Consider the following 27,015-nt stretch of genomic DNA (forward strand, 5'->3'; position numbering starts at 1 on the left):
TTTGACCTTGTGATCCTCTTGCCTCAGCCTCCTGAGCCACTGGGATTATAGGAGTGCACCTCCACACTCACTCAATCTTTCCGTCTTTTGCCTTTTCTTTTTCTTAATGAGGCAAACAAGTAATATTATCCTACAACCCAGCAATCATTTTTCTGGAAACTTCTATGTTTATGTACATGTACAAAGATGTCCTCCACAGTATTATTTACAAAGGCCAAAACTATAAATTGCCTCATTACCCATTAATATACAAATGGTTTTTAAAAAGCTATATCCATTTAATGGAATGCTGCTTGGCCATCAAAAAGAATGAGAAAAAATAAGAATAGAATTATGCCATTTGCCAGTAAATGGATGCTAAGCAAAATAAGCCAATCTCAAAAAACTAAAGGTTGAATGTTTTCTCTAATATGTGGATGTTAATTTACAATAAGGCAGAGGGCACTAGAGAAGAACAGAGTTACCTTAGATTAGGTAGAGGGAAGTGATGGGAGGGGAGAGGGAGGAGGGTATGTGGGGATAGGAAAGATAGTAGAAGGAAACAGACATTATTACTGTATGTATCTATGTGACTGCATGACCTATGTGATTCTGCAACATGTACACTTTGAAAAATGAGAAATTACATCCCATCTATGTATGATATATCAAAGTGCATAAATGCATCCTATTATCATGTATAACTAATTAAAAAAATTAAAAATTAAAAAGAAAAAGAATGAGAACAATGTATAGAGTTGATTTGCAAAGGGAGCCATTGTGCGTTAAATTTAAAAAAGGAAATGCAAGATAAAGTACTATTTAAAACATGTAATACATATGTCATATATTTATAAATATTTTTAAATGTGTAACACATATTTAATATTTCTTTAAATATGTATTGAACAAACTCACATGGAATATAGATTTTTTTGTAGATACATTATGCATTTGGCTAGGTAGTAAGACTTGGCATTTCCATATTGCTAAGTCTGATACAATAAGAGATATGATTAGGAAAAACAAAGAAACCCATCTTCTTCTGCATCTATGGTTTCCTCCCTTCTCCCCTCTCCTGCACCACCCCTTTCCTATCCTCAAAATATGGGGGATATTTATGTCCTCCTGACAGCTGGTCACAATGTTCCCCTTTGGAATGAATACTGCATTACAAGTCCCAGAAGTCATAACAGCAAGAGGACAAGCTGTTCCAGCCCCCTCCCCAACAGCTTTGCAGACGGGCCTCCAGCCTTACCCCTGGGTTGAGGAACAGGTTTATGTGTTTATGCAGCAATGCTTGATTCTGCTGGTTGCCTGCACAGAAATTCTGCAAAAATTCATGAGCCAGCCTCATTATCTCTTGCATCTTGGTATCTTCAGCCTGTGGCGGGGACAGAGACAGAAGGCACTGATAACCAGGCCAGGCAGGACACTAGCTTCCAGGCAGGACACTTCCCATGAAGGTAGAATTCAGGCCCCCACTGAGGGCCGGCTGTGGGTAAATGCTGAGGCACTGCATGGTCCGTCCCAAGAGGCAGCCAATCACTTATCTAAGCCTCATCCATGAGCCAAATTCTCTCCCACTAGCCTTAGGGTACAATTAGAAAAGACTTTATTCATTGCCCAGTAATGGCTATGCCTTCTAAACCCCCAATTCTGAAAATGGCTGAGAGCAGGCCAGGCCCACCTCCTCCCAGCTGGTGAGCGCTGGTCTCCCCAGCTCCTGGGCTCACCTGTTTAAGTTCCCAACCTACAGTGGCACATTACTCTCCAGAAGCAGGTAACAGGGCAGGGTGCATCAAAAACAGGAGCAAGTGCACCTGCCACACCTCCTTGTCACCTCAGGCATGCTGTTTAAACCCAAGAGTTAGCAGTCCCCTCAGCAAAATGGGGACAGTACCTTCCCTGAGCATTGCACATGCATCATGATGTGACTCTCCACAAACAAAATGATGGGATTCTCATTCTATATAAAAAAAGTATTTCCTGCATTTAAAACATCAGTTTGCAAAAAAAGTTAAATATCCTGTAATAAGACAATTATATATAACCAATTGTTATTCTGCCCAATTCTAAGTTAGAAAACATTTAAGAGAGCAAAAACAGAAAGAGTCCATCAGTGGAAATCATCCTTCAGATTCCTGCAGCCCCCAAGAGTCTCCCCAAGACATGTCACATCCATCGTCCCATCAAAGAGGCAGGAGAGTGGGGAGTGCAGAATGCAGACCTGGAAAACAACTCTTCAGCTCTTATCCCAGCTTGACAACTTCCTTGCTATGTGACCTGGAGCAAGTTACATAACCTCTCTGGGCTTGTTTCCTTATCGTAAAACAGATACTAAAAGCACATCATGTTGGCCATTGGTTCTGGACTAGACTGGGGTCAGCCAAATTTTTCTCAAAGGGCAAGACAGTAAATATTTCAGGCTTAGCGGGTCCAGGAGCAAAATCAAGTAGAGAGAGTACTCAGGTAACAATTCCAAAATATGGCCATCATTCTGACGTGTCCTACAAAAACAGACAGTGGGCTGCATATGGCCCATGCTAATGGCTTTGTCTCCTCTGGTCTAAAAAAAATAACTCTGGAAGAAAACAGGACATACCCGCCAGGAACAAGTGACAGAAGGAATCTGAGTGACCAGCTCTGATCATGGAACAACAACAGGAGAATAATAAGGGATCCGAATCACAAGTCCCAGCATGACAGAGCAGGGGTTACATTTGTCCCTTGCCAGTGGGAGTGGAGAGGTGGCAAACCCTCCAACTGGAAGAGATCGGAGGGCTCGGGACAGAGAGCTGCTGCCTTGGGAACCTTCAATAGTACCACGCTTGCCTCTGCCCATTGAAAAGCAACCTCCAGGTGCTCAAGGCACCAAAGAGCCTCCCGGGCTTGAATTCAGATTTTTTAAGGCGAATAAGCTTTGAAGACATCACATCTCACAGGGTTCCTTGTTGATGGGCTCCCTGTATACCACTCATGCACAGGGATGTCTGTGCCCATCCCAAAGTGAAAAAAGGCAGGCGCACGCGCGTGCACACACACACACACACATCTTTAAACCACAGACTGCAATCTTATCTGGGTGCATGGAGCCTGATGCTGTTCTGAAGATGTCCACTGCTCATTAGGGAAACCAATGATATTAGGAGACCCAGCTATGGTTGGCAAAATCCCACACGAGGAAGCAGAAGCACCCTTCTGGTCCTCCTGGCAGCCAGACTTTGAGAGACAGATGACCCATGTTAACTGCAAGTTAATCTTTCCAGCCTGCACTGTCCTATTGGGGCACTGAGCTTACATTGGACTTGTGGCTGTTGAGAGCTGAGACCAACCTGGCTGATTCTCAAGGTCCTTGTGACTGAGGGGGAGGGTTCTCTGCAGGAACTTTCTGGAATATAACACAGCAACAGGCCCAACTCCATGGTGGAGCAGAGCTGGCCCTGCTATAGGTAGCTGTATCCCCCTGAACCTCCTCATCTAAGGTGGGCTGATGACATCACGTCTCATCTGCAGGACCACGAGAGCTCAAGAGAGCTTGCGAGCACTCTATGGGCAGTGAGCCCTCTTCAGGGGCCTCTTCACCAGCAAGCCAGCCTCTCTGAAGTCACTGGTGAACTTGACACACTTGAGTTGTGGCCCTTGGACTCCAAACCTGCACAAGCCTCAGTTTCTGCCGTCAAATGGGCTCAGCATGAAGCCCCACTGGCTCTTGCAGGATAGAGTGAGCAGGGCCTGAGCAGCATCGAACCAGATGCCAAGGAGTTAGGCTCCTGCTTCCCTAAACCCAACCTCCATCCACTACAAGGACAATCTATAGCAACCAAATAGAAGACCTCAATCCAAGTGTCTTCACTTGAAATATGCACCCAGAAGATGTCAAGGATGGGCAAGTCCCATGTTCCCACCAGCATTCAGCAACCTGTGACACTTACATTGCTGCCGCAGTATTGTAAATGAAACCACAGAGGCCCAGGCCATTGCAGGTGTAGGGTTGACCCCTGATAGACACACTTCTATGCAATGTGGCTTGGGAATCAGAATAAATGGACTCTTCTTCCATCAGAGAATCTTAAAAATGGTGCAGCTGGCTGGTCTGTTTCATTCAAGCTACCTGAAACTGCCTTATAGTCACAACAACCCATGAGCTGCATGGGTTTCCACGGATGATTTCCATCAGAAGGGCTAGAGGAATCCCCCTGGGAGCGCAGCCCCGAGCCAGGGGCCTGTTCACCTTCTCGTAGGGGATCTGCAGCAGCTCCAGCACCACGGCGTGGGCGCCCATGTTCCGCAGCAGCCTCTGCTGCTGCTTCCTACTCTTCTTCACAGAGGCACTCTCCTGCACACAGAGCTTGCTGAGCCGGATCAGAATCTGGGAGAAAAGAAGCACCTCAAAAAATTAGAAAAAGCACCTCAGAAATTAGAAAAAGACCACAGGGCAGGCAGGCGGAAGGGACCACAATACATTAAAAACCTCAAATAGCCAGGCATGGTGGCGCACGCCTGCAATCCCAGAGGCTCTGGAGGCTGAGACAGGAGGATCCTGAGTTTAAAGTCAGCCTCAGCAAAAAAGTGACGCGCCAAGCTACTCAGTGAGACCCTGTCTCTAAATAAAATACAAAATAAGAATGAGGATGTGGCTCAGTGGTCGAGTGCCCCTGAGTTCAATCCCTGGTACCACTCCTGTCCCCTGCCACCCCCCTCCCCCCCCAAAAAAAACCAGGGCAAACCCACACCACACTGTATGCAGCGTCCCTGTCAATTGCATTAAACCAAACCTATGCAAGATCAACAATGTGCCTTCTAGAATTAGCCAATTATGGCTTCAAGAACAAGCGGGACAGTTTCAGAGAGAGCACTGCCAATCCTACGAGCAGGCCTCAACAGCCGAGAGGGGGAAGAGTTTGCTCTGGGGTGTGAAAACACAAAGACCCCAACCTGCCAACTCTGAACCACCTCATGCAAAGATTTCCAAAGAGCTGTGGGTGTCACTGGTGGGTACCATGGTGCAGAGACACACACCTGACGATCACACCAGCTAATCCTGTATCTGACTGCAAAGTTTCAGGAACACGGAGTGCCTATAAAAAGGCTGCATCTCTTAGAGGCGAGGAACGGACCACACAAGAAATGGCAGGGCATGTTCAAACTCAGATGCTGAAAGCATTCGACGCCTGAGCTCTACTTTCTTTCTGCTAAATTTTACATGAAAAAGAAAGTGCAGGCGTTCCTGCCTTCCACTGGACCACCAGTAACTAGAGCTCCCTAGAGAATAATTTATTTTGTTCTTTTTAGTAGCCTGACAGTAGAGTGAATTTTGACATATTATACACACATGGCAGATAACTTCCCCTTTTGGTGTTGAACGTGATGTGGAGTGGAGCTTCACTGCTCGAGTATTCACGAATGAACACAGGAAAGTTAAGTCCATTCATTCTACTGTCGTCCCTATTCCCATCCCCCTTCCTTCCCCTCTGTCTAATCTCCTCCCCACTTATTGTGTGTTAGCACCCACATGTCAAAGAGAACGTCCTGGGGCTGGGGTCCGTGGCTCAGAGGTAGCAGTGTGAGGCACTGGGTTTGATTCTTACAACCACATACAAATAAATGAAGGCCCACTGACAACTAAAATAAAAATTAAAAAGAAAAAAAAAAAGAACATTCTGCCTTTATTTTGGGGGATTAAAGAAGGGAGAAGGCCAAGGGCTTACCTCTTTCACCACTCTGTAGTTGTAGCTGCTGGTGCTTTCTTGCTTTTCTGACTTATTCCCCTCCTAGAGACCAAAAGGAACACAACTGTGGTTTGCACAGCTCTCAGGCGAGTGTGGGATTGCTAGGGTGAGCACCACCTTTCATCAAAGAACAGGAGTTCTGTGCTATTGTCCAACAGCCATGGTGGGTCTGCCCCTAAGACATCTACACTCAACAGGAAGAGGATGCCAGGCCTTGGCTGCAGAATAGGTTTATTCCTGGGGCATCAGGAAGAGAAGTATGGCGCTAATTCCCTCCACATCCGGGTCTCTCCTACATGGCCCGGGTCTCTCCTACATGGCCCCGGGTGGCCTAGAGATGCAGGTAACCTTTGATTTTGTACCTTTTTTTCCTAGAAGAATAGTTGCCACCCTGGTGTCTTAACAAGGAAAACTTTTGCAAATGAAGCCCAGCTATAATCTGCATTTGTATCTAAGGACAACAGAGTGTCCTTGCTTTGAGAGGCCCGTCCACCTGCCCGGTGCCCTAACCTGTGCTCCTCTCACCTCGGTTTTCTTATGTTCGTTTTCACCAGACACACCATCCATGGTCTCATCGGGGCCTTGCCCTTTGTAAACCCAGAGCTCAGACTTTTCCACGATGGACCGCAACTGATCCAGGTCTTGTTTGATCTGTTTGTAGTTGTCCACATCCTGGCTGGTGACCAGCAGTTGAACCTTGAGGAGTGCAGTGCGTCAGCGGAACGGGCCTTAATGGACACAGTCCACTAGTCACACACCACACACCCGCTGGCCACGTGAGCTACCTGCTTGAAGGCCTGGAGGACCTCCTGCCTCTGACTGAAGTGCCGAAAGAGGAGCTGCAGGGCCCCGGACACCAGGGGCGGGTAGTCGTGCATGGTCAGGTGGAGCAGGACGCGGAGGAAGGTCCGGCCGCCATGATCGTCCAGGTCCAGTGGGGTGTTCTCCTCACTGCAAGAGCACACAGGAGAGGAGAGGAGAGGCCCAGTGAGCCTCGGGGGTCTCACTCATACCCGGCCTGGACAGGTTTCCAACCCTCTATCCCATTTCTCAGGACTTATTCCTTTAGTGCTAAAAACTTACTTCACCTTCAACTATTCCATTAGGGGAGGGGACAGTAGGCTGTTTAACTGTCAAACTTTTTTTTTTAAAACCCCTGAGCCACACGAAACTCTAAGCTTTTGAATCCTCAAGGCTTTGGGAGGAGGCTATTACGCATCAACAAAGAATCCCCCCAATGTGGGTTACTATAAGAATGATGGAATGGGGTATTTATACTAAATTCTAAGCTGCCAGGTGTATGCGTTTACAACAATAATAATATTTTCATTCAAAACTGAGTACTGTGATATTTTAGGAGGGATTCAACAACAGGAACAAGGAACAGACAGACTGTTTCTTTGCTGCATTGCTAACACCACGGCCCACCAGTGAAGAGGCTTGTGGTGTTTGGAAGCTCTGTTTTGAGTCCCCTGTTTCTTTTGCTTCTATTTTCTCACTTAAACATAATTTTCTCATTTAAACATGATCTTGTGATGTATGCACTTGGGGGGACACCTCCTTAAATCCTTTCTTCCCTGGGCAAGAAACACGCTCAGGCCACCTCACAGTGATGTGAGAACTAAGAACACAGAGATCAGCAAAGCAGGCAGAACCCAGAGATTAAGAAGCTACTAATGTGGCCGACGACAAGCCGTTTAGAGCTGGAGAAGAGTGGCCTTCCACCTCCCGGTCCCACCTATGACACAGCAACTGAAAGTGCACTTTCCTTCCTCCAAAGATGCCCTCCGCTTGCTCCTCGATGTGTTCAAAGTCAAGAGCCCCTGAAAAGTTAGAGAACGTAACTTGAGACACGTGCGTGGCTGGTGAACCTCTCAAAAGGTGAGCAGGGAAAAGCTGCGGGGCTAACCCACATCTTCCGGAATCACCCACTGCCTAGGTGGGGGGCCACGCTAACCCAGGGGACACCCTCTAGAGCCTCACTGCTGCCACTTCTCTTCGTGCTGAAGGGGAGGGTGGTGACCTCACCCAAGGAAGCGTGGGATTAGAAGAGGATTTTTTCCTACCACAACCTTCTGCCTAACCTGTCTCCACTACTTCCTGGGCAGAAAAAAAACTTTCAACATGAGTAAAACTGCTCATGACACTGAAATTTATTTTTTCATCATTCTGTTTTATGGGGACTTTGTAGGTAACCACAACACTGAAACCTTGGCTGTCTCAAGTCCCCAAGACAGGAGGAGATAAGATCCTTCAGTGAAGCCATGTGGGGTCTTTCCATTATTTCTCCTGCCCCAAAAGAATCAGTCTCAGGTACATGTCTCTGAAGTATAGTTGTCCTCAAAAACACTCCCACTGTACACTCCTTTCTAGAAGACACCGTTTGCATCTCTAGTTTTCCCAGGTCCCATTCTATGGCCAAAATCCCACTCTGGCATCACCAACCTGGAACATTACTGGGCCCTTCTTGGCTGCTGTTTCCGGAGGATGTTTCCGAGGTCTGGGAGTTGCTTTCATCAAACTCGCGCTTAAATATACACAGGAGGCAGGAGATCCTATAATCCAGCCTCACATTCAAAATGAACTAAAGATGGAAGAGGAAACGGAAACAGGTTGGTTATATGAACATGCCACCTTCAGCCCCTCGCCAAGCCATTGTGCTCGGGCAGGGCCCAGCATTAGCTGCACCAATTCCCTTAAGCACTAAGCGAGGCAAATACTTGGCTTAGATTTCAAGTCACGTTAACAACAGCAGAACTTCCATGGGACCTACCAAGTGGGCCCACATCACCTTAGTTTCAAGGGTGCTTCGGCATCCGGCAACTCACTCAGCTACATCACCCTCTCCCTGCTCCACCCCGTGAAGCAGGACTTCTCAGCCACTGCTAACCGCCAGCTCTGGGCCAAACACAGGGGAGAGTAAAGTTGGCTGCTTTGGAGAGCCCTGACAGCAGTTTTCTTTTTACTACTGAGTTTATGTTTTGAACATGTTTCTGGCTGTTTCCCCTGAATTGGGGAACAGATTCCTGGGCTCCCTTTTTTTTTTTTTTTTTTGATGTCCTGTGTTCCCTCTACGCCAGCAGAGTCACTTTTCCCAGGATGGCTGCTCAGGTCAAAAAGAAAGAACAGTCACCTGGCTCTGCTGAAGGAGCTCACGTTCTTCCTTCCGTACTGTCTTTGTTTCTGGGTAGCCCTCTTGGCAACCTAACCCCATTTCAGGGCTGTTTGGCCTGCCTCCCGACTCCCTGTCTGTTTCCAAACAACTTCTGTACATCCCACTTGGTATCTTCCCAGAGCCTCAAAACTCACTACGATGGTAACTTGTAGTTGTCGGCATGAATGGGTTACGGGGTAGCCAGGCGGCTGACAGGAGGAGTGAACACACTGAACTCTTGTGGGTGAGCTGGCTGTAAAGATGCACAGAGAGGGAGGAAGGTGGGCAAGGAGCAACTGCTGGTAACAGAAGGATTTCATTTTTGCTGTAATCTTTTTTAAGTTGTGACACTGTAGCAAGTTTGCATGGCACATGGAAATCATCACAGAATGAGGGAGAACTTGTTGACAAAGGCCGGGAACCATTCCAAGAGCACGGTCCTTGAAGAGGCAAAAGCCGGAGACTCCGTGCACAGGGGAGGGTCTGTCCTGGGTTTGTGACCCTCTTGGCTTCACTACAGCTTGAAACCCCTGCGCCTGTGCTCCCCCTTTCCGCTCCTTGTAGGCGATTTTCATTCCTGAACAAAGTCATCTTCCAAATGGTAAAACTCTGAGCAGGTTTGGGTTAGAGCAGACACACAGAAGGCATCCTGAGTCGCTCACTGTTGAATTCATAACATCCAAAAGCGTTTCGGGCATTCTGTCCACCTGAGCCACCCTCTCCCGTCTGCCCCTGAACAACCTGTTCCCCAACTTGCCCCCACTTCAGGATCTTTGAATTTGCTCTTTGTCTTGAGACTCTTCCTGGATATCTGCAAGGGCAGCTCCTCATTTCATTGAAGTCTCTGATAGTGACATCTCACTAGAGAAGCCTTCTCTGATAATGCCATCAAAAACAATGTCCCCCAAAGCCCAGCTACCCACAATTCTGAACACCATCCCAACCCTCCTTTGTATTTTAACATCTGAGCACCGATTTTTAAAAATATATATATATGCCTACACTTGCTATCCAAATGAGCTCCTTAGGAGCAGAAATTTAATCTACTTGGTTCATTGTTAGGCTTCCCAGTGCTTAAAGGGACTTGGCACTGGCTTGGGCTCAAATATTTTACAAATGAATGAATGAATACAAGAAAAATGGCGGGAATAAGGAAAAGAGGAAAGTTCGCAAAACCAGTGGAACCCCGAACAGATTTAGGATCCCTGACAGGGAGCTCAGGGAGCAGGAGGATCAGTGAATTCCAAGGCAAGGGGACAGAACAGGCAGAGACAGGGAGGCAGTGACCTTAGGAAGCTAAGGGGAGTCCAGCAAGTCCCGGTGTGGCTGGAGGGACAAGGCTGTGCTGGGCAGGGGCAGAAGATGGCAGTGAAGGAATCGAGGAGTCAGCTCCACAGCAAAGGGAGAGCTGAGCTAAGAGACTTTCCCATTTCTTCTCAGAATGCCTTGGACTCTGTCAGAGCAGAGGGCAGATGCAAACAGTACCTCTGGGAGCATCTTCCCGCCCCTCCTCCCATACCTGCAGGATCTCGATGATCTTCAACTTGGTGTCCATCACCATGATGTCCTCCTTCTCTGGCTCCGCCTGCTTCACGTTGCCTTCAGGGGCAGCAGTCATGGGGGTCATGGGCAAAAAGCCACCTCCCCGGAGCACCACCTGGGTCATCAGCTCCCCGACTCCGTGGATGGACCTCATCACGTTACTGCCTGGGAAGGGCCAGGAAAGACCTGGATCAGACCTCTGCAGAGTTCCCTGAGCACCTGGCAAGGGGCAGGGGCGCTCTGAACAGGTCCTTTAACCTGGCCCCTTCCAAAACACTCTCGGGACACCAGGAACCCGAAAAGGTGGGTGCCCACCCCAAAGCTGAAGACTTCTGAGAACAGTAGAAAGAACTTGGGTTTTGTTAGCCAAAACTTGTTTTGTTAGCCCCCGTGGGTGAAATGAATTCACCCCCAGGTTTTATTCCTCAGCAACATATGTGCTTGTTAATGTGCAAAGTACTTAAGATCTCAGCTCCAACCAGGCACAAAACCTGGCACTGCTCTCAAAGGCAGCTTGATCATGGGGACGTCATATCATCCCTCAGTTTTCTCACATATAAATGAGAAATCTTTGTGTGTATGTGTGTGGTGCTGAGAATCAAACCCAGGACCTAGCGCAAGCTAGGAATTCTATCCCTAAGCTACACCCCAATCCTTAAAGCAGAGTAAGAGCTCAACAACAGAATTAAATAGCATTATTATGCATGCAAAATGGCTACAGCACAGGGCTTAACAAAGAGCAGGAGACACATACAGAAAACCAGTTGAAAAATGAGACCAACTCTGTGCTCACTATGTTTCTTCCCACAACCGAGGAATAAATAAGCATATAAAGGGGGTTTTCCTATTCACAAAGTGGAAACAAATACTAAGACACAAGCCTGGATCATGTTTCATGTGTAACTATTATCATCCAGGGTCCAAGAACATCACAAACAAACGAGGATACGTATGTTTTTGAGAACTAAACACTGAAAATGCCAGGTGACTTTCCAATGGTTCCACAAAGTAGACACAGGCTCTCATAGGTGAATGCACAGGAGAGACCCCAAAACACTAATCATGAGACTCGATGCCAGGGGTGTGGGAATTCACACAACGGTCCCTGGGACTTTTCTTAACATTTGAGAATGTTCATGATGAAGAGCGGAAGGAATGGAGGGGGGAAGGACGTGATGTCACAAGGCAAGGCAGGACATGACGGGGACAGGGAAGGCTGGGAGGGCATCTCAGATGTACGGGCACCATCAGATACTCACTCTTCAGCTTCTCCACATCATCGTTACCTTTATTCTCTTCTCCTTTCGCCATCTTGCTGATGGGGAAAATGGTCGTCACATGCACACAGTCTAAGATGGCGAGGAGGATCTTGGTCAGCCGCAGGAGGTCAGAGAAGTTGTAGAAACCAAAGTATATGAGGTTCCTGGCTAAGTTGACAACCTACCGTGGGCGAAAGAAGATGGTGTTAGAGGAACAGCACCCTCCTGCTCCACCTGAGGTCGACTAGTTAGTAATAGATGAGAGACCTGACCTTCCTCATGGTAAGAGAAGGCAGGTATTTCCCTTACAGTCTCTGTTAATGAGTAATGAGAAACAGAACCCTGCAAATCTGCTCATTTGCTCTGATGACTAGTTAATAAAATTGTCCTAGTCACCAAGTGTGTGCAGCTGCCCCAGGCTAACACTGAGCAAACCAAGTAATACCAACATGGACACAAATACCACTACTACAATCCTCAGAAATACAACCCCAAAGGCAGAAGTGGTCCCAGAGACATTTTAGGTTAAAGGTAATAAGGTTTTATGTTCCTCAAAGGATTAATCTATGGCAGATCCCAAGCACAGTGTGTTTCTCCTTGACATTTTTAACACGAATACGGAGCGCACGTCACATTCTGTCATTTTGCATCACCCAATTGTCTTCCTGCGTTTCTTCCAAGAGCCTCCTTGAGCCACGTGACTGGTGTTGGTTCTGTTTTAGGCTGGAACAAAACTGAGTGGATATTCTTTTTGATGACACCAATCAGAGCATCGTGACAAAAATCACCACTTACTAACATATTTTATATCTGCCCCATTGCCGTAAAACGTTCTTCATGACCACTGAAAAAGGAACGAAAACACACAGGTCACATCGTGCGTTACCTCAAACGTAAGCTTATTCTTCTCCTTATCAGAAAACGGAAACCTCTGGCAAACCACGTCCCGTAAATACTCCTCCACAAACTCCATGGTCTGAGCAAACCTCTCCTTGATTTCATCTCGGGATGCTCCACTACTGTCATAGCTGCAAGGAGGGACAGGGGAAGGGAACACCGTGTCACGCTGTGCCCAGGCTGCTCAGCCCCAAAGTCAACGTCCCTGACACTTTGTATCCCTGCACCCTGGTTCTCCTCTTCCTCCTCAGCACATGTCACCACATACACATCAGTAACTGACCTTGTTCTCCCGTCCTCCCCACTAGCATAGAAATAAGGTGTCCAGCTTCTTCATTAATATTCTTTGATCTTAGCACACAGTACACATTCAAATGTAGAGATTATTAGAGATACACGAAAGGTATAAAACACAATCATGCCATCTCTTTCAGGGGACTGAACCCAGGGACACTTAACCACTGAGCTTCATCCCCAGCCCTTTTTATTTTTTGAGACAGGGTTTCACGAAGTTGCTTAGATCTGCTAAGTTGCTGAGGCTGGCCTTGAACTTGAGATCCTCTTTCGTCAGCCTCCTGAACTGCTGGGATTTAAAGGCATATAGCATTGTGCCTGGCCATCTCTTACTTTAAGGAATGAAATAATATTTGCCAAGCAAATGATTTCACTTTAAATTGAACAATGCCAAAAAATAGATAAATAAAAACTTCATCTTTCTTCCATGATTCAGTAGAAATCACACGTGGCTTAGCTACTACTGCACCGAACATTATAAACACGAGGTTTTGGGGTCTCCACAGGAAGGAGCCAGACTCACTCATCAATGGCGATCTCCGAGGGGATCTCGGACCAGAGGCGGGCGTATTTCACGGGAGTGACTTGCTCCTGGGGGTCTCTGTCCACGTGCATGTGGAGCATGAGACGGCAGAAGGAGGCTCGCAGGTCGTAGGGCAGGTTCTCGTCAGACATGCAGCGCAGGATGAGGTCCACATCCAGCTGGCCTGATATCTCATTGATGGCCAGGTACTGGCGGTCCAGACACATCCTAGCAAAGAGGTTCAGCTGATACCTGAGGAAAGAAAAGGGGCATCGGGTTGGCACTCTAGGTATCCAGGCAGGCCCTGTTTCCCTGGGGGCACATTTGGCCATCTGAACTTACACCCACACCCCCATGTGACTCTTCTACACCCAACTTTGGCTCCTGTAATAAAACAAAGTTCATGCTATGCCAGAGAGCCAGGAGAGACAGCCGTCTCACGAGTCCAGCCATGCTAGGGCAATCATGTCATAACTTGATTCCATTTTACCCTGAAATATTTCATAAAATAATCAGAGGAACATGGCTAGGCCTTCGATGGTTCTTTTGGATGGTACATTAATAAAAGAGAATACCACCTAACTCAAAATTAAACTGTCTGCCTCTATTAACACAGATACGTTTTAGAAACAATATTGAATGATCAAGGCCAGTTTTAGAAGGATACCTGGTGTAGGGTATAATTTATATGAAATTTTAATAAGGGAAAATTATGTGATTTATCGGGCATACGGATGTAGTAGAAATTGAAGGGATGAATATCATGTACAATGGGAGGGAAGAAACTGGAATGCTTGAGGTAAGAAAAGACATTTTAACTGCTAAGTTTTATTTATTTTATTAGAAAAATACTAGAAGCACTACTTTCTTCTCTCTTCCTCTTAGAAGTATCTACTGAATTACTTCCCTCTTGTTTCCTTCCTTTCCCCTCAGGAGGCAGGGCGAGAAGCCTCAGAGCTGGGGGTGGGGTGACATCCTCAGAGCTGGGGAGATGACACAGAGGTGGAGACTGGTGGCAGTGGGCATGTACCAACAGGAAACTTCCCAGGAGTGACGAGAGTAGGGGGAGTTATGATCACAGGAAGGGTGATGGCTAAAACAGACCCCGCAGTGTTGTAAGAATTTGGAAGCAAAGGTCACGCATCCCTTGTTGGAAATGCTCAGGAGCAGAGTTTCAGGCCTTAGAGTTTTCTAGACTTGGGAAAACCTGCAGTCTATACTGATCTGAAAGTCTGAGAGGCTCCGAAATCTGAAACCTTTTGAGCATCATGTCGGGGTTTGAAGTTTCCGATTTCAATTTCAGATTCAGGAGAAGGAATGTTCACAGTTTTCATTCCGTACTCGCACAGAGGTGTACAGATAGATATAGTAATGCAGAGGTATGTGCACACATGGGGTCATTGTCTAGCTCGGTCTGTAATCATTCCAAAAGGTGGGTACAATCACCACTATTCTACAGATAAAGAAACTGGAGGATGAAGTCAATCTTGGTCAATGTCAGAAAACTAGTAAGAACATAGGTCAGGATCTGAACCCACACAGATTGACGCTTAACTACCACAATACATGCAGCCTTCACTGATAAATGGTGATGAAGGGTGATCCCAGGCCCTGACAGGCTCTCGCAAGCCTTCCTCCTACTTGTGACCCCAGCATGCCCTGCTATCAATGAATTACATATTCAGGAGATCATATGCTTGCAAATTGTTTTGTTTTGTTTTGTTTTTGTACCAGGGACTGAACCTAGGGACACTTAACCACTGAGCCACATCCCCAGCTCTGTTGTGTTTTATATATAGATAGCAAGGCTCTAAGCAACTTAGCAAGGCCCTAAGTTGCTGAGGCTAGTTTTGAACTTGTGATCCTCCTGCCTCAGCCTCCCAAGCTGCTGGGCTATCAGGGTGTATCACCAGGCCCAGCTTATGCTCTTAAATTGAAAACACCACCCCTGTCTTTCTGCTGGGCAATCTCCCAGAACGAGCAGCCTGGTGACTCCCTGGAGCAACCAACAAGCAAGCAGCATATTCCAGCCGAGCCCCCCACATCTCCCTCGCACCTGTAGTAGCTGAGGACATCACGATCCTCCTTCTGCCCTTCCTTGGCATCCTGCGCCAACTCCCTGACGCTCTTACTACGAATTTCTTTGTTGCTGTCTCTCCAGAATAGCCACACCTCCTCCTCGTCCTCCCCGGCCTCCAGAGCATTTTCCCCGGTGGAGACGCCTTCGAATTCAAAACGAGAGAGAACCAGCCTAGAGATGGGGAGAAGAGGAAGGCGTTATTTCTGAAATCCTTTGAAATCCAGCTCCATTACACATATGAAGCAGCTTCGTATTTTATCCTCCCTCCAGCAGAGCCACATGGAGCAGAACCTCCACCTCTTTCTCAGCTAGGTGGTTCTGCTTTTCCAGTGGACCCCTGTAAATGTCTGGAGACTATTTGGGTTCTCACACTGAAAGAGAGGGATTGTACTGACATCTAATGGGTAGAAGTCAGGAACACTGCTAAACATCCCACAACACACTGGAAATCCCCCACCGCAAAGAATTACCCAGCCCCAGAGAAGCTAAAACATTGCATTAATCCAAGCCACATGATAAGTTATGAATAAGAAACAAAAAAAACACAGTTTTTAAGACTACCCATGCTGGGCACGGTGCTGCATGCCTGTAATCCCAGAGACTCAGGAGGCTGAGACAGGAGGATTGCAAGTTAGAGGCTAGCCTGAGAAACTTAGTAAGGCCCTAAGTCACTTAGCAAGACCCTGTCTCAAATTAAAAAAAAAAAAAAAAAAAAAGGAGGGTTGAAGGTATAGCTCAGAGGTTAAATGCCTGAGTTCAATCCCTGGTACCATAATAAATAAAAGACTATCCACGCTATTGCATTATACTTACCAGAAAAACTGCTTCGTAAAATATAGGAAAAAGACCAAAAAAAAAAAAAAAAAAAAAAAAAAAGCCTGCTTTCTTCCTAAGACAAACTACTGCCATACCTAGAACATCTATGGACCAATGAACACTTGTGAATAGTGATCATTTAAAACTCTTCTCAATACTGATTTCATGTTTACACTGAATATTAATGATATCCTTTAAAATTTTTAATTGCTCATCCCACTTAAAGAATTTTCACCTCTTAAAATTAAACTAGCATCTGTCTAGTGCTCCCCAATGAGCTTACATGATGTTTAAGCCAGGACGATTCGAAATCTGCAGAGAGGCCACCCCACAAACTCAAATGCACACCCCCGCCCCCCCAGAGAAGAGCTGCAAAGTGAAGAGTGAAAGGCGGCCAGCCTGACTCAGATTGACTCAAGAAATGAAGGGGCACAAACCTCCATGGAGCCTCCCCGTCCACCCACACACCCCTTCTTCCACTTGACCCTAAGCCCCAGCTCCGACTCACTTGGTCTCAATCAGGATGTCGGCGTTGGTGGGATTCAGCACAGCTTTGCAGATCAGCTCCTGGGTCACTGGGATGGATTTGTTCATGGACACGCAGAGGTCAGAGAGGTAATCCAGGAACCTAACCAGAGACGGAAAACAGAATTGGAGAGAAAGCAGAGGCTTGGCAAGAGGGGTTGATTCCTACTCAGGTGGGTAGTTCCCACACGAAGGCCAGGGTGCCTGTGACCACGGCACCACCAGAACCCCGGATGAAGGAACAAAGGAGTCAAAGAAGAGAGATGACAGTGATTATGGTCAAGGAAGAGCGGATCAGGCCAAAATGAGAAGGAAAGCAAGAGAAAGAGTCCACGTCAGGAAGAGGTGGTGGGAGCCTGAGTGGTTGGGCTGGGCTCTGGGGCTTGACTACCCAGGGAAGCCTGGCCGGGGTGCTGACTCACTGTGCTGATAGGGACTGTCATTTGGAGAAATCACTTAACCTCATTATACTTCAATTTTCCTATCTACAGAAAAGGAGGTTTAATTCCAGAGCTCCATCCTGTGGGTACAGGAAGTGCCTCCTGGGCTCCCCTCCTGGCCCCCAGCAGCCCTGTGAGATGCAGGTTGTTTTTATGGGTGCAGTCATATCCTCTAGCAGCCCTAAGCAGCTCTCCAGTGGGGGCACTCGTAACAGCAGCAACAGCTGTGTCTGCAAAAGACTTACTGATGATATCCTGGGGGTGGGATCTGCCTGGTATTCACGGGGTGCCAAAAAGGAAATGAGTGGCCAACCGTAATTCCAGTTTACTCTGCATCCATTACAGGCTAACCTCTCTTCACGAATAGTTACTTGTGTCTGATTTTCATAACTACCTGTTGAGCAGGTGAGGGAATTAAAACTGGGGAGGAAAGCCACGGTCCCCCAACAGGGAAAGATGTTGGTAGCTAGGATCCCACCTGGTACCTCATCCACTACTGCATCCCTGCCAATCATCCACAGCCACCTGAGACCTGCCTAACTAAAACCTACCACTGGCAGCCCCCAGGACAGCGAGCCCGGTAAAAGCACCAACCCGTACCTGAGATGCCCAGACACCTCCCCATCCACCCCGCTAGTATCTCACCTGGGCTCCCTGTTCTTTCGCACCAGACTGACGAACGTGTCGATCTCAGCCGCTGTGATGTGCTTCTCCAGGAGTTTCCGGTTATTGTGGAGCAGGGCAGTAATGGTGTCCTCGGCCAGTACATCATAGCCGATCTGCTTCTGCATGAAGCCGAACTGCTTGGCTATGTACTCCTGTAAGGGGCAGAAAAGAAAGGTCAGCAGAATGATTGACAGTGTGGCTCCCATGTAACAGGACAGCAGCAGCACTCCCGGAAGAGAAGTACCCCTTAGCAGGCAGATCCCAGGGCCACCTTCCACAGCTTTCTGTCCTGGGGCAACAGCTGCCAACTCTCTGGCACCCCTTATTTTACTAAACCTGCCCCACAGATATCATTAATCAAAACTCCTTGTATTTACATGTGGATTTTTGAAGTATATGGTATAAATTTTAATCAGATGACTTATTTTTCCACAAGGTCAAAAGTTATTATTCAGTTCTGTGTTCAGTACTAATTCAACAGGACTTAACTGTGCCTTGTTCCTCTGTGTGCTGTTGAATTGATACCGACAAAGCCTATCTAGACATTTGGAATCGTGTTACCATATTTTGCTTACATGGGGTGGGAGGGTGGAGATAATAATTATTATTTTTATGGTACCAGGGATTGAACCCAGGGGTACTTAACCACTAAGCCAACATCCCCAGCTCTTTTATATTTTTTATATTTTGCTTAGGCCCTCACTAAATTGCTAAGGCTGGCTTTGAACTTGCAATCCTCCTGCTTTAGCCTCCTGAGCCACTGGGATTACAGGTGTGTACAACCATGTCTGGCAAAAAATTCATTTTTAAAGTCAATGAATAGAAGAAAGTTGGAAATATCTAAGCCAATTGATCATATTAATAGGCTACTTCCTATTAATAAATAAACAAGCCCATCTTTGGCCTTCTTTCTTTGGGCTCACACATCACATTCCATAAAAAATATCTGTGAACTCAAGGAACCTGTTGCAAATAGTTGTTTGCTTTTATTCAAAAACAGCTCCCTGCCCAAAAAAAGACTGTTTCCTATGGTATAATTTGCCTCGAATCCATTCCAAGTTGTATATTTGTTTTCCAATTAAAAAATTACAATAAAAAAGATTGCATGCTCCAAGTTCAAGTGACTCTTCAAACTGGCTTTATTTTTTATTAGTTCTTACATCTTGGGGGCAATTCAGGATTAGCATGGTGGCTGTGGGGCACATATACTCAATAAGAGTACATGTTTGGGAATTCACTGGCCTTCAGAGATACAGCTCTGCCAACTTGCACAGGATCCATAAACCACTAAGGAAAGACATCCACTTCAGCAGCACCAAGAGGGACTGGTTTAGTTTCCTCACAAACAAGCAACATGTCCTGGTAGACACGATGGGGCCTGCAGAATCCTCCTCCCAAGAATGAGAGAGGAGCAGAGTAAGATCTCCATCTATAGTATTGTACACAGAGCAGGCTTTCTTAATCTCAGTATTATTATTATTACTATTGCTATTATTCTGGTTTCAGTACTGGGGATTGAACCCCAAGGATCTTTACCACTGAGCTACACCTTGTGTTTAGTTTTGAGACAGGGTCTTGCAAAGTGTTGGAGGATGACCTCAATTCACTATCCTCTTGCCTCAGCTCCCAAATCACTGGGATTACAGGCTTTAATCTCAGCACTATCAACATCTGGGGCGAGATAACTTGTTACTGCAGAGGGCTGTCCTGAATATCGTATACCATCCTGACCTCTACCAACTGGATGACAGTAACACTCCCCAGCTGTAACTGTCAAAAGTGTCTCCAGGCATGCCAGCTGCTGCTTGAGCTCACAATGACCCCTGGTATAGAACCAATGATGTAGCCACAGAGTTCTCAGTTTCATTGGATCTCTGTTTTTTGGAATGCCACTCCAAGAAGTCACCCCATTTATTTCATGGGGAGAATATATTGCATTATGTGTGCATAGACACAAAAACAAACACACACACACACACACACACACACACACACACATATATATATATGGTTGTAGTTATAGTTAATAGCTTAGGATATCATAGAACATGAGCTGAAACCAAACTAAAAAAGTTATTAACAGAGACACAGGATCTAGAAGGCAGTAAAAAGGCAAGATTCCACTGTACTTATAGCATAATCACTTTACCACTCACCCTTCAGGGAAGGGAATATGCCATAAAAAAAAAAAATACCATAAATGTCCTATCAGTTTCAAAATCAGAAATCTCACTGAAAGGGGAATTTCTGGTACCTCTTAATTTTTTTTTAATTTCTTATTCTTTTCATTTTCATAATTGGACCTATTTTGGTGGCACCATATGATGTTTCTCCAGTGTCTTTCTATAATACATCTTCTCCCCAGGCTTGCAAACCACCTGTGCTGCTGAGCAAGGCACATGAACTCCAGAGAGGAGACAGTCGCTTCCCATCACCCTTGACCCCCACCTGGTTCTTTCTGTAGTCTTGCTGCGAATGTCGCAGGACCCGGTAGCAGAGCCGGCAGATGTGTCTGAAAGGAGCATGCCGCTGGTCCCCCAGTTCCTCCAGGCGAAGCATGGGTCCATCGCCACAGTCTGTGAATGGGGCCTGTAGCAGCTTGAAGATCTGCGTGTGAAAATCAAGAATATAGACTGCTCACTGGATGCTTGGCAGGAGCAAGCCCTCCTCGGGACACCTGCATCCATCCCATCAGAGAGCTTTCCCACCCCAGCAAGTCAACAGCCTGAGACCTGCATTCATTCCGTCAATTGACATCAGGGGCTCAGTCAGCATCCCTTCCTGGTCCTCACAGGCATGAGAGGACACTGCTGAGAGCAAGGAAGTGAAGGGCAGAGGCTGCCCCATATAGATTTCAGACGCACCTCCAGGACGGCTTCTGAATCCAGGTGTCTGCAGGTCTCCATCCAGGTACATGCTGATCTTGGGAAACAGCTGACCTGTACCTTCTGGGAAACTCACTAGCCTTTGTAACCATCTGTGATGCCATTGCCCTTGCTTCCTGAGACTCTGTCTGGTCCCTTTCTTATAAGACAGGTTGACCTTTACTGCACCAATCAGAATTCCGGATGAGATGTAATTAATAAACCCCCTCACAGTTCGGGCTATCATTAGATTCCATCTTATAAAACCTCAGAGCATTTTTTCAAAGATGCTTCATTTGGATGCCTCCATAATTGTACTCAATGCGACGGAGGTGAACATCGTCTTTCTTTATTCTTAATTTGATCTAGGTAGATACTTCTTAGTAGTACAGATCATGGTCAAAGTAAGATTCTGTCTTCTCATCAGTAAAATGCAAAGAATAATACCTGCATCACAAGGGTGCTAGAGAGAAGAGAGCAGATAACTGTCCATCTGGAAGCCCAGTGGCCTACGTAGAGATCGCTGAAATCTCCTGCCACTGAATCACACTGCCTTGGCCCCTCAAGGAACTGCTGTTGTGGAACTGAGTGTTGGCAGTAAGCCAGATGTCTAATTTGTCTACTCAACACTTGAAACAGCTGGATATAATTTATTCTTGGATTGAAAATCCTTGTTTAAACATGAATTTTGTCTATCACAGACCCAAAGGAAAAGGACTTCCAAATGCCTAGTTCCCAGGAAGAACTTTGGGGCTTGTCACTAGTGCATTTCTCTTTTGGCTCTATAAGCCAGCAACACCCGAGACAAGACTGTAAGCAAATCTCCAACCACTTAGAGAACTGGTATGTATTTCTACATATTTATTCTATCCTGGATTCAGGACTTTCCTGCCTCAAATTTGTCTTTACACAAGTATGTTAAAGTTGATACCATCTCCGTATTTCCTGCAACCACCGATCACTCTATGGAAAGCACACAGCTAATCCCCGCTACACCACAGCTCACCTACCTGCTTCAGAATATTCTGTTCTCTCATCAGCTTCTGCCGTTCTCTGTTGGGCTTGGAGAAGACCACTTCAAGCACATCTTGGCCAGAGTTGGTTCCACCAGTGACAAAGTAGACCAAGTCCTCCAGCAGCTTGGTTACAGACCTTAGGAGGAAAGAGGCCAGGAGAGACAGTGTTCACCCTCTAACAGGATGGAAGCTTCTCCTGGGCCTCCTCAACCCCCTGGACAGGAAAGGACCCTTCTTTCCAGTTTTCTTAAAATCCACAACCAAGGGCTGGGGTGGTGGCTCACTGGTAGAGCATTTGCCTGACACTTGTAAAGCACTAGATTTGGTCCTCAGCACCACATAGAAACATAAATAAAATAAAGGTATTGTGTCCACAACTAAAAAAAAATACTTAAAAAAAATTCACAGCCAGGTCCATTTACTCGAATGAATGACATCTAAACCAGGCAGTGTTTTCCATAAGAGGATGACCACCTTCACAAAATATCAGCCATGAGAGTAACCCCTGACATTTAGTAAAGTAATCCCAGGATGGAGGGAGGGGGGCAGAGAAAGAGTGGGAAGAGGGAGCTCTTCACAACTGTGGAAGCTCTCAAGAAACCAAATGCAAAATGACCTATTCCTGGGAATCACAAATGGAAGCCACCCAGGGACACTCAGAGGCGCCACCAAAGACATGGCTATTTGAAGCCACCATCCTCTCACTCCCCAGGGGATTTCTGGGATCCACAGGGGTGGGGATACGCAGGGGCCCTCACCTGCGCTCATTCTGGGTGATGGTGCCCTTCTCCAGCTTCCCAGCAATGGAACCCAGCACCTTGCTGGCGTCGTTGGCAAAGTCCAGGTCCCGAACTTCAGCAGGAGAAACTGGAACTATGGCAAATGCCTCCTTGTCCTCCTTCACGGGAGAGGTGCCAATCTGAAAGTCAAGATGGTCTTTGTGGGACAATCTTGGGTGGAGAAGGTAAGGCATTAAGTGGATAACTCATCAAGCAGGTATCGGGCAATCCAAGCAACTTGGAGCTATCTTGCAATTAAATGAGATTCAGGAGCACATCTTGAAGGATGCACTTCAAATGGCTAATAGCTGTCTCTAAAAGCTCGTATCATAGGGACCACTCAGGTAGGAAAGGGGCACTATTATCAGTTTACAGCTTCACTTGTCAAAGGAAGCCTATGAGATTCTTGAAATTAAAGAAAAAATGTTTATTATTACAGAAAAAAAAATACAAATGGTGGGTGATTTTAATACCAATTACAGAGTACCATAATGATAGACAACTGTGCCATTCTTTCAACTTTTCTAGAAAGCTGAAAAGACTCAAATAAAAGAAAAAAGAATCCAGTCACCTTCCCCATCACCGCCACCCCCCAAAAATGTTATGTTAGACCATGCTTCCATGTTTTAAAGACAAGTGTGTTTAGGCTGTATGAACCTGGAGGCTGTGGGGTAGGAGAAGAGGGGAGAGGGAATAAGAGACTGGGAGAAGTTTTGAGAAACAAAAGCATAAAATTAAATACATAGAGAGATAAAGAAATAATAAATATTGAGGGAAATTAACTGGATATCTGAGGTACCTCAAGCCACAGCAAACATTCCTCTCGCCAAAATTATCATTCAGACAGACATGAGTTACAGACAATTGTTCAACTGCTGGGGCTGGAGCCATCAACCAACAAATAAATCAATAAAAGATTCTGGTTATTTCAAAAGCCCTGACTTTGCTTCATCCAGGTCCTATAGAGAAAATTCTTTCATCATATTCAAGTTTGGCTATAATCATGCTTTTGTTAAAGCTAAAAAAAAAAAAAAAAAAAGAGCCCACTTCACAGCTCCGTATTTCCATCTGTGCTCAAAGGAGCCCTTTCAGGAGGGAGCATGGGGCAGAGGGGAGGCAGCTGAGCGCAGGACTCACCTTCAGCATCACGGGCTTTTCCTCCTCCTTGTCAATGGGAATGTTTGTGCTGTGGACCCAGGTATTTGTGCACAGGTGTCTGAGTCGGACATAGGAGTTTCTAAAGGGTAATAAAAGAGAAGGGTTTAGGGACAAGAAGAGTTAGGTTTACTCCACAGCCCTGGGTCTAGAATACATTCTCTGAAGAGAGAAAGGGACACCCAGGTTTTCTCCCTTCATACCGCACAGTAGGGACTCAGGAGTCCCTGGCTCTGGTCCAAGTCACACACAGTCTGATGTACTTACAAGAGAAAATAATTCATAAGGACTCTAGGGTTACTGTAACAGTCTATATTTCTAAATGTAAGATTGTACCCTGTGAATAAACATCTCAGTAAAAATGGAACATGAGACAGAGCAGCAAGAAGTTCTTATTCAGTATCTATTAGTGCTTGTCACAAGAGGCAATAACCGAGATTTCCATATACACCAATAAAGAAAGAAATGAAATCACAAAACTCCTGGAAGAAAATTATGAATACTATTTGCTAATCTTGGGAAGGAAAGCTTTCTGAAGTATGTAATAAAGTATAAAGTCTCTAAATTTTTAAAAGAAGGATAAATTTTATATCTTCTGTAGAAGGCTGTGTGTGTGCGCGCGCGCGCATGCGTGTGTTTATTTTGAACAAAGAAAGGTAACACATAACATAGAAAGGTAATTAACTAATCCACATATATAAAGAACTCCTACAAATCAATAAGAAAAACCTGATGTAAATGGGACAAGGACACAAACCAGTAATTCAAAAGTAAAATAGAAATGACTGATTAACAAGGAAGTTTTACATTAAACATTTGCAGTATATAATTTTCTCAAATTATGACAACATACCATTTTATTCCATCACATTTCAAAGATCTTAAAGTCAGATAAAAGTTAGTATCAAAAAGAGCTTAGGGAAATAAGTTCTCTTGTATATTTTTTTGTTTGGTGCTGGGGGTGAAACCCAGGGCCTCACACATGCTAAGCATGAGCTCTACCACTGAACCACACCCCATTCCTGTGCACTGTTGGTGAGTTGGTGAGAGTATAACCAGGTAAAACTGGGGAAGAGTCTGGCTCTTTGTGTAACATGTACCTGTCCTTTCATCTAACAATGGCAATTTTACATGTCTCCCTTAAGAGATAATAGCTAAGGTGTAAAATGTGGCCCAAGGATGTTCAACAAAGCATTATGTATCATAGCACAAATCTATAAACAATCTCATGCCTCAGGAAAGGAGGAGTTAATTATAGTACAGCAAGAGAATACTACACAGTTACTTAAAATGATGATCATTGATGATTATTTACTTGGAAACATGTGCAAAACATGTTATTTATAAATTAAAAAAATGTTAAAAGTGTTGGGTACAGTGGTGCATGCCTGTAATCTTTGGAGGCTGAGATAGGAGGATTGTAAGTCAGAGTCCAGTCTCAGCAACTTCACAAGATTGTCTCAAAAAAATAAAATTAAAATGGCAGGGAGTGTCGCCCTGGGTTCAACTCCTAGTATCCCCCTAAAAGTCAAAAATAGCTTATGATAAATCACAATCATCTCTGTGTGCCCAGAAACCTCACTAAAACTACCTGAACCAAAATTTTAAGTCAAATTCTGAATGGTTGAGTTTTACTTAATTTTTACTTGCTTCTCTGTTCTCCACAGGGTTTATAAAACTGCTGCTGTTGTTCCTACAGCAAGTGTGAATAATGTTTACCATGCTTTTCTTCTGAAGATGTAGCAGAAAAAATATGACATAATTCTTGCACTTCAAGAGCCTATCATCATCCCCTTAGGGAGACAAGGTGAATATACACCAAGTGATTAGAAGTTAGAGGACTGGACAGAGGCACTGAGAGGACCCAGAGAAGCACAAAGTTCTCTGTACCGGCTGGAGCTGGGACAGGGGCACAGAGGGAGAATGGAAATCATTTATACCCAGAGGAGTTTAGAACAATCACAGGCTACCTTCATGGGACAGGGGAGCAGATAAACCAGACATACACCTGTGTACACCCTCTGCCTGCCGTCAGAGCTGCCCCAAACCCTGCAAGCCAGGCCAGAAGGAGCAAACCGGGGTGGTATTTACTCTGATGAGCATGAATATAAATTCAATGACAGGAACGAGATGTTTAACAAAGAGATCGGCATTTATTTATGTTTTGTTGTTGTTCTGAGTGACTTGAATTCATTTTCTTTATTTTCAAGGCAAAACCAAAGAACAGCGCTTAGCTTTTAGCTGGTAACATTCTACACAGTTCTAGATCAGATGTCATTGAAGACCCAAAGGGCATGCTACTGATTCTTTTAAAATCTAAAATCTCATTCCCAATCCTTAACTCAAAAACCAGGAAAGAGGGGCGGGGTTGTGGCTCAGCAGCAGAGCACTGAGGCCCTGGGTTCAATCCTCAGCACCACATTAAGATAAAGGTATTATGTCCAAGTACAACTAACAAATGAATATTTTAAAAAATATGGAAGAGAGCCAGGACAAAAAAGCCCAAGCAGATGCTCTAATGAATGCATCCGATTTATGCATGCTGCAATTTTATTATCTTGCTTAGTATATCCAGGGTTGGCCATTAACCCTCTCACTTTGGCTCAGAGGATTCTTTCAATCAGTGACTGCCACTGCCACCAAAATGCTCTTCCCACTAACAGCTCTCATATGTTCATGCATTTAACCTGATACTTTCTGATCCTCAAGCAAAATTTAGCATGACTTTAAAATGGAGAGAAATAAATATGCTCCTTCTAAAGGTCTTTCTTGGAATCTATGAATAAGAGGCCTTGTTCTCCTCTGGCTCTGAAGTAGGAGGCCAAGGGCAAGAATGAAGGAAAAAATGTAAGAGCTAAGACCCAGTCCAAGACCACAGGTGAACAGACGAGTGGACGGAGCCAGATGCTTCCCCTGCAGGGCTGAACACAAGCCTTCCTTGGCTTCTGAGTCCAGAATCAGTCTAAGGACATCTGTCTACAAAGAAAGTCGGCCAACAGACAGAAAAGAATGGAGGGAACACAGAGGCTGGGGACACCAACCAGCCAAGACTGCTCAGTCAGCTGATACAGACACTCCTGCTCTCCCCGTCAAGGGGATTTCCAGCCCCCGGGGGGACAGGCCAACCGGTTCCCCATTGCCTGCGCCAAGGGAACCCCTTAAGAAGGTTCCCATGGAACACATACCCTTCTGTTCTCTGCCCTCACAAACTTCTACATTTAGCATAAAATAAGAACATCTTTGTCCTGTCTTCTGAGATGCTAAGAAAAACTCCTTAAAGAACTTTCAGAATTG

General features: G+C 45.6%; 1 protein-coding gene across 18 annotated transcripts in view; it reads right to left on the minus strand.

Annotated features, from left to right (window-relative positions):
- The window catches only part of Itpr1 (inositol 1,4,5-trisphosphate receptor type 1), a 301,702-nt gene that overhangs the window by 139,349 nt on the left and 135,338 nt on the right, over window positions 1-27,015 (minus strand). For 11 of the 18 annotated variants that reach the window (XM_078033540.1, XM_078033552.1, XM_078033545.1 and 8 more), the window contains 18 exons: window positions 23,704-23,803; window positions 22,546-22,706; window positions 21,782-21,923; window positions 20,356-20,514; window positions 17,887-18,059; window positions 16,785-16,904; window positions 15,437-15,631; window positions 13,381-13,632; window positions 12,553-12,694; window positions 11,667-11,847; window positions 10,385-10,572; window positions 8,157-8,295; window positions 7,450-7,534; window positions 6,497-6,662; window positions 6,237-6,407; window positions 5,691-5,753; window positions 4,214-4,351; window positions 1,238-1,363 (listed from right to left, as the gene is read on the minus strand). In XM_078033540.1, coding sequence (XP_077889666.1) covers window positions 1,238-1,363; window positions 4,214-4,351; window positions 5,691-5,753; window positions 6,237-6,407; window positions 6,497-6,662; window positions 7,450-7,534; window positions 8,157-8,295; window positions 10,385-10,572; window positions 11,667-11,847; window positions 12,553-12,694; window positions 13,381-13,632; window positions 15,437-15,631; window positions 16,785-16,904; window positions 17,887-18,059; window positions 20,356-20,514; window positions 21,782-21,923; window positions 22,546-22,706; window positions 23,704-23,803 — 2,701 coding nt within the window. The remainder of the gene's footprint in view (window positions 1-1,237; window positions 1,364-4,213; window positions 4,352-5,690; window positions 5,754-6,236; window positions 6,408-6,496; window positions 6,663-7,449; window positions 7,535-8,156; window positions 8,296-10,384; window positions 10,573-11,666; window positions 11,848-12,552; window positions 12,695-13,380; window positions 13,633-15,436; window positions 15,632-16,784; window positions 16,905-17,886; window positions 18,060-20,355; window positions 20,515-21,781; window positions 21,924-22,545; window positions 22,707-23,703; window positions 23,804-27,015) is intronic. The other 7 variants (XM_078033553.1, XM_078033547.1, XM_078033551.1 and 4 more) reach the window with 2 other exon arrangements.

The sequence above is a fragment of the Ictidomys tridecemlineatus genome, chromosome 16 (assembly GCF_052094955.1).
Source record: "Ictidomys tridecemlineatus isolate mIctTri1 chromosome 16, mIctTri1.hap1, whole genome shotgun sequence".
NCBI lineage: Eukaryota > Metazoa > Chordata > Mammalia > Rodentia > Sciuridae > Ictidomys > Ictidomys tridecemlineatus.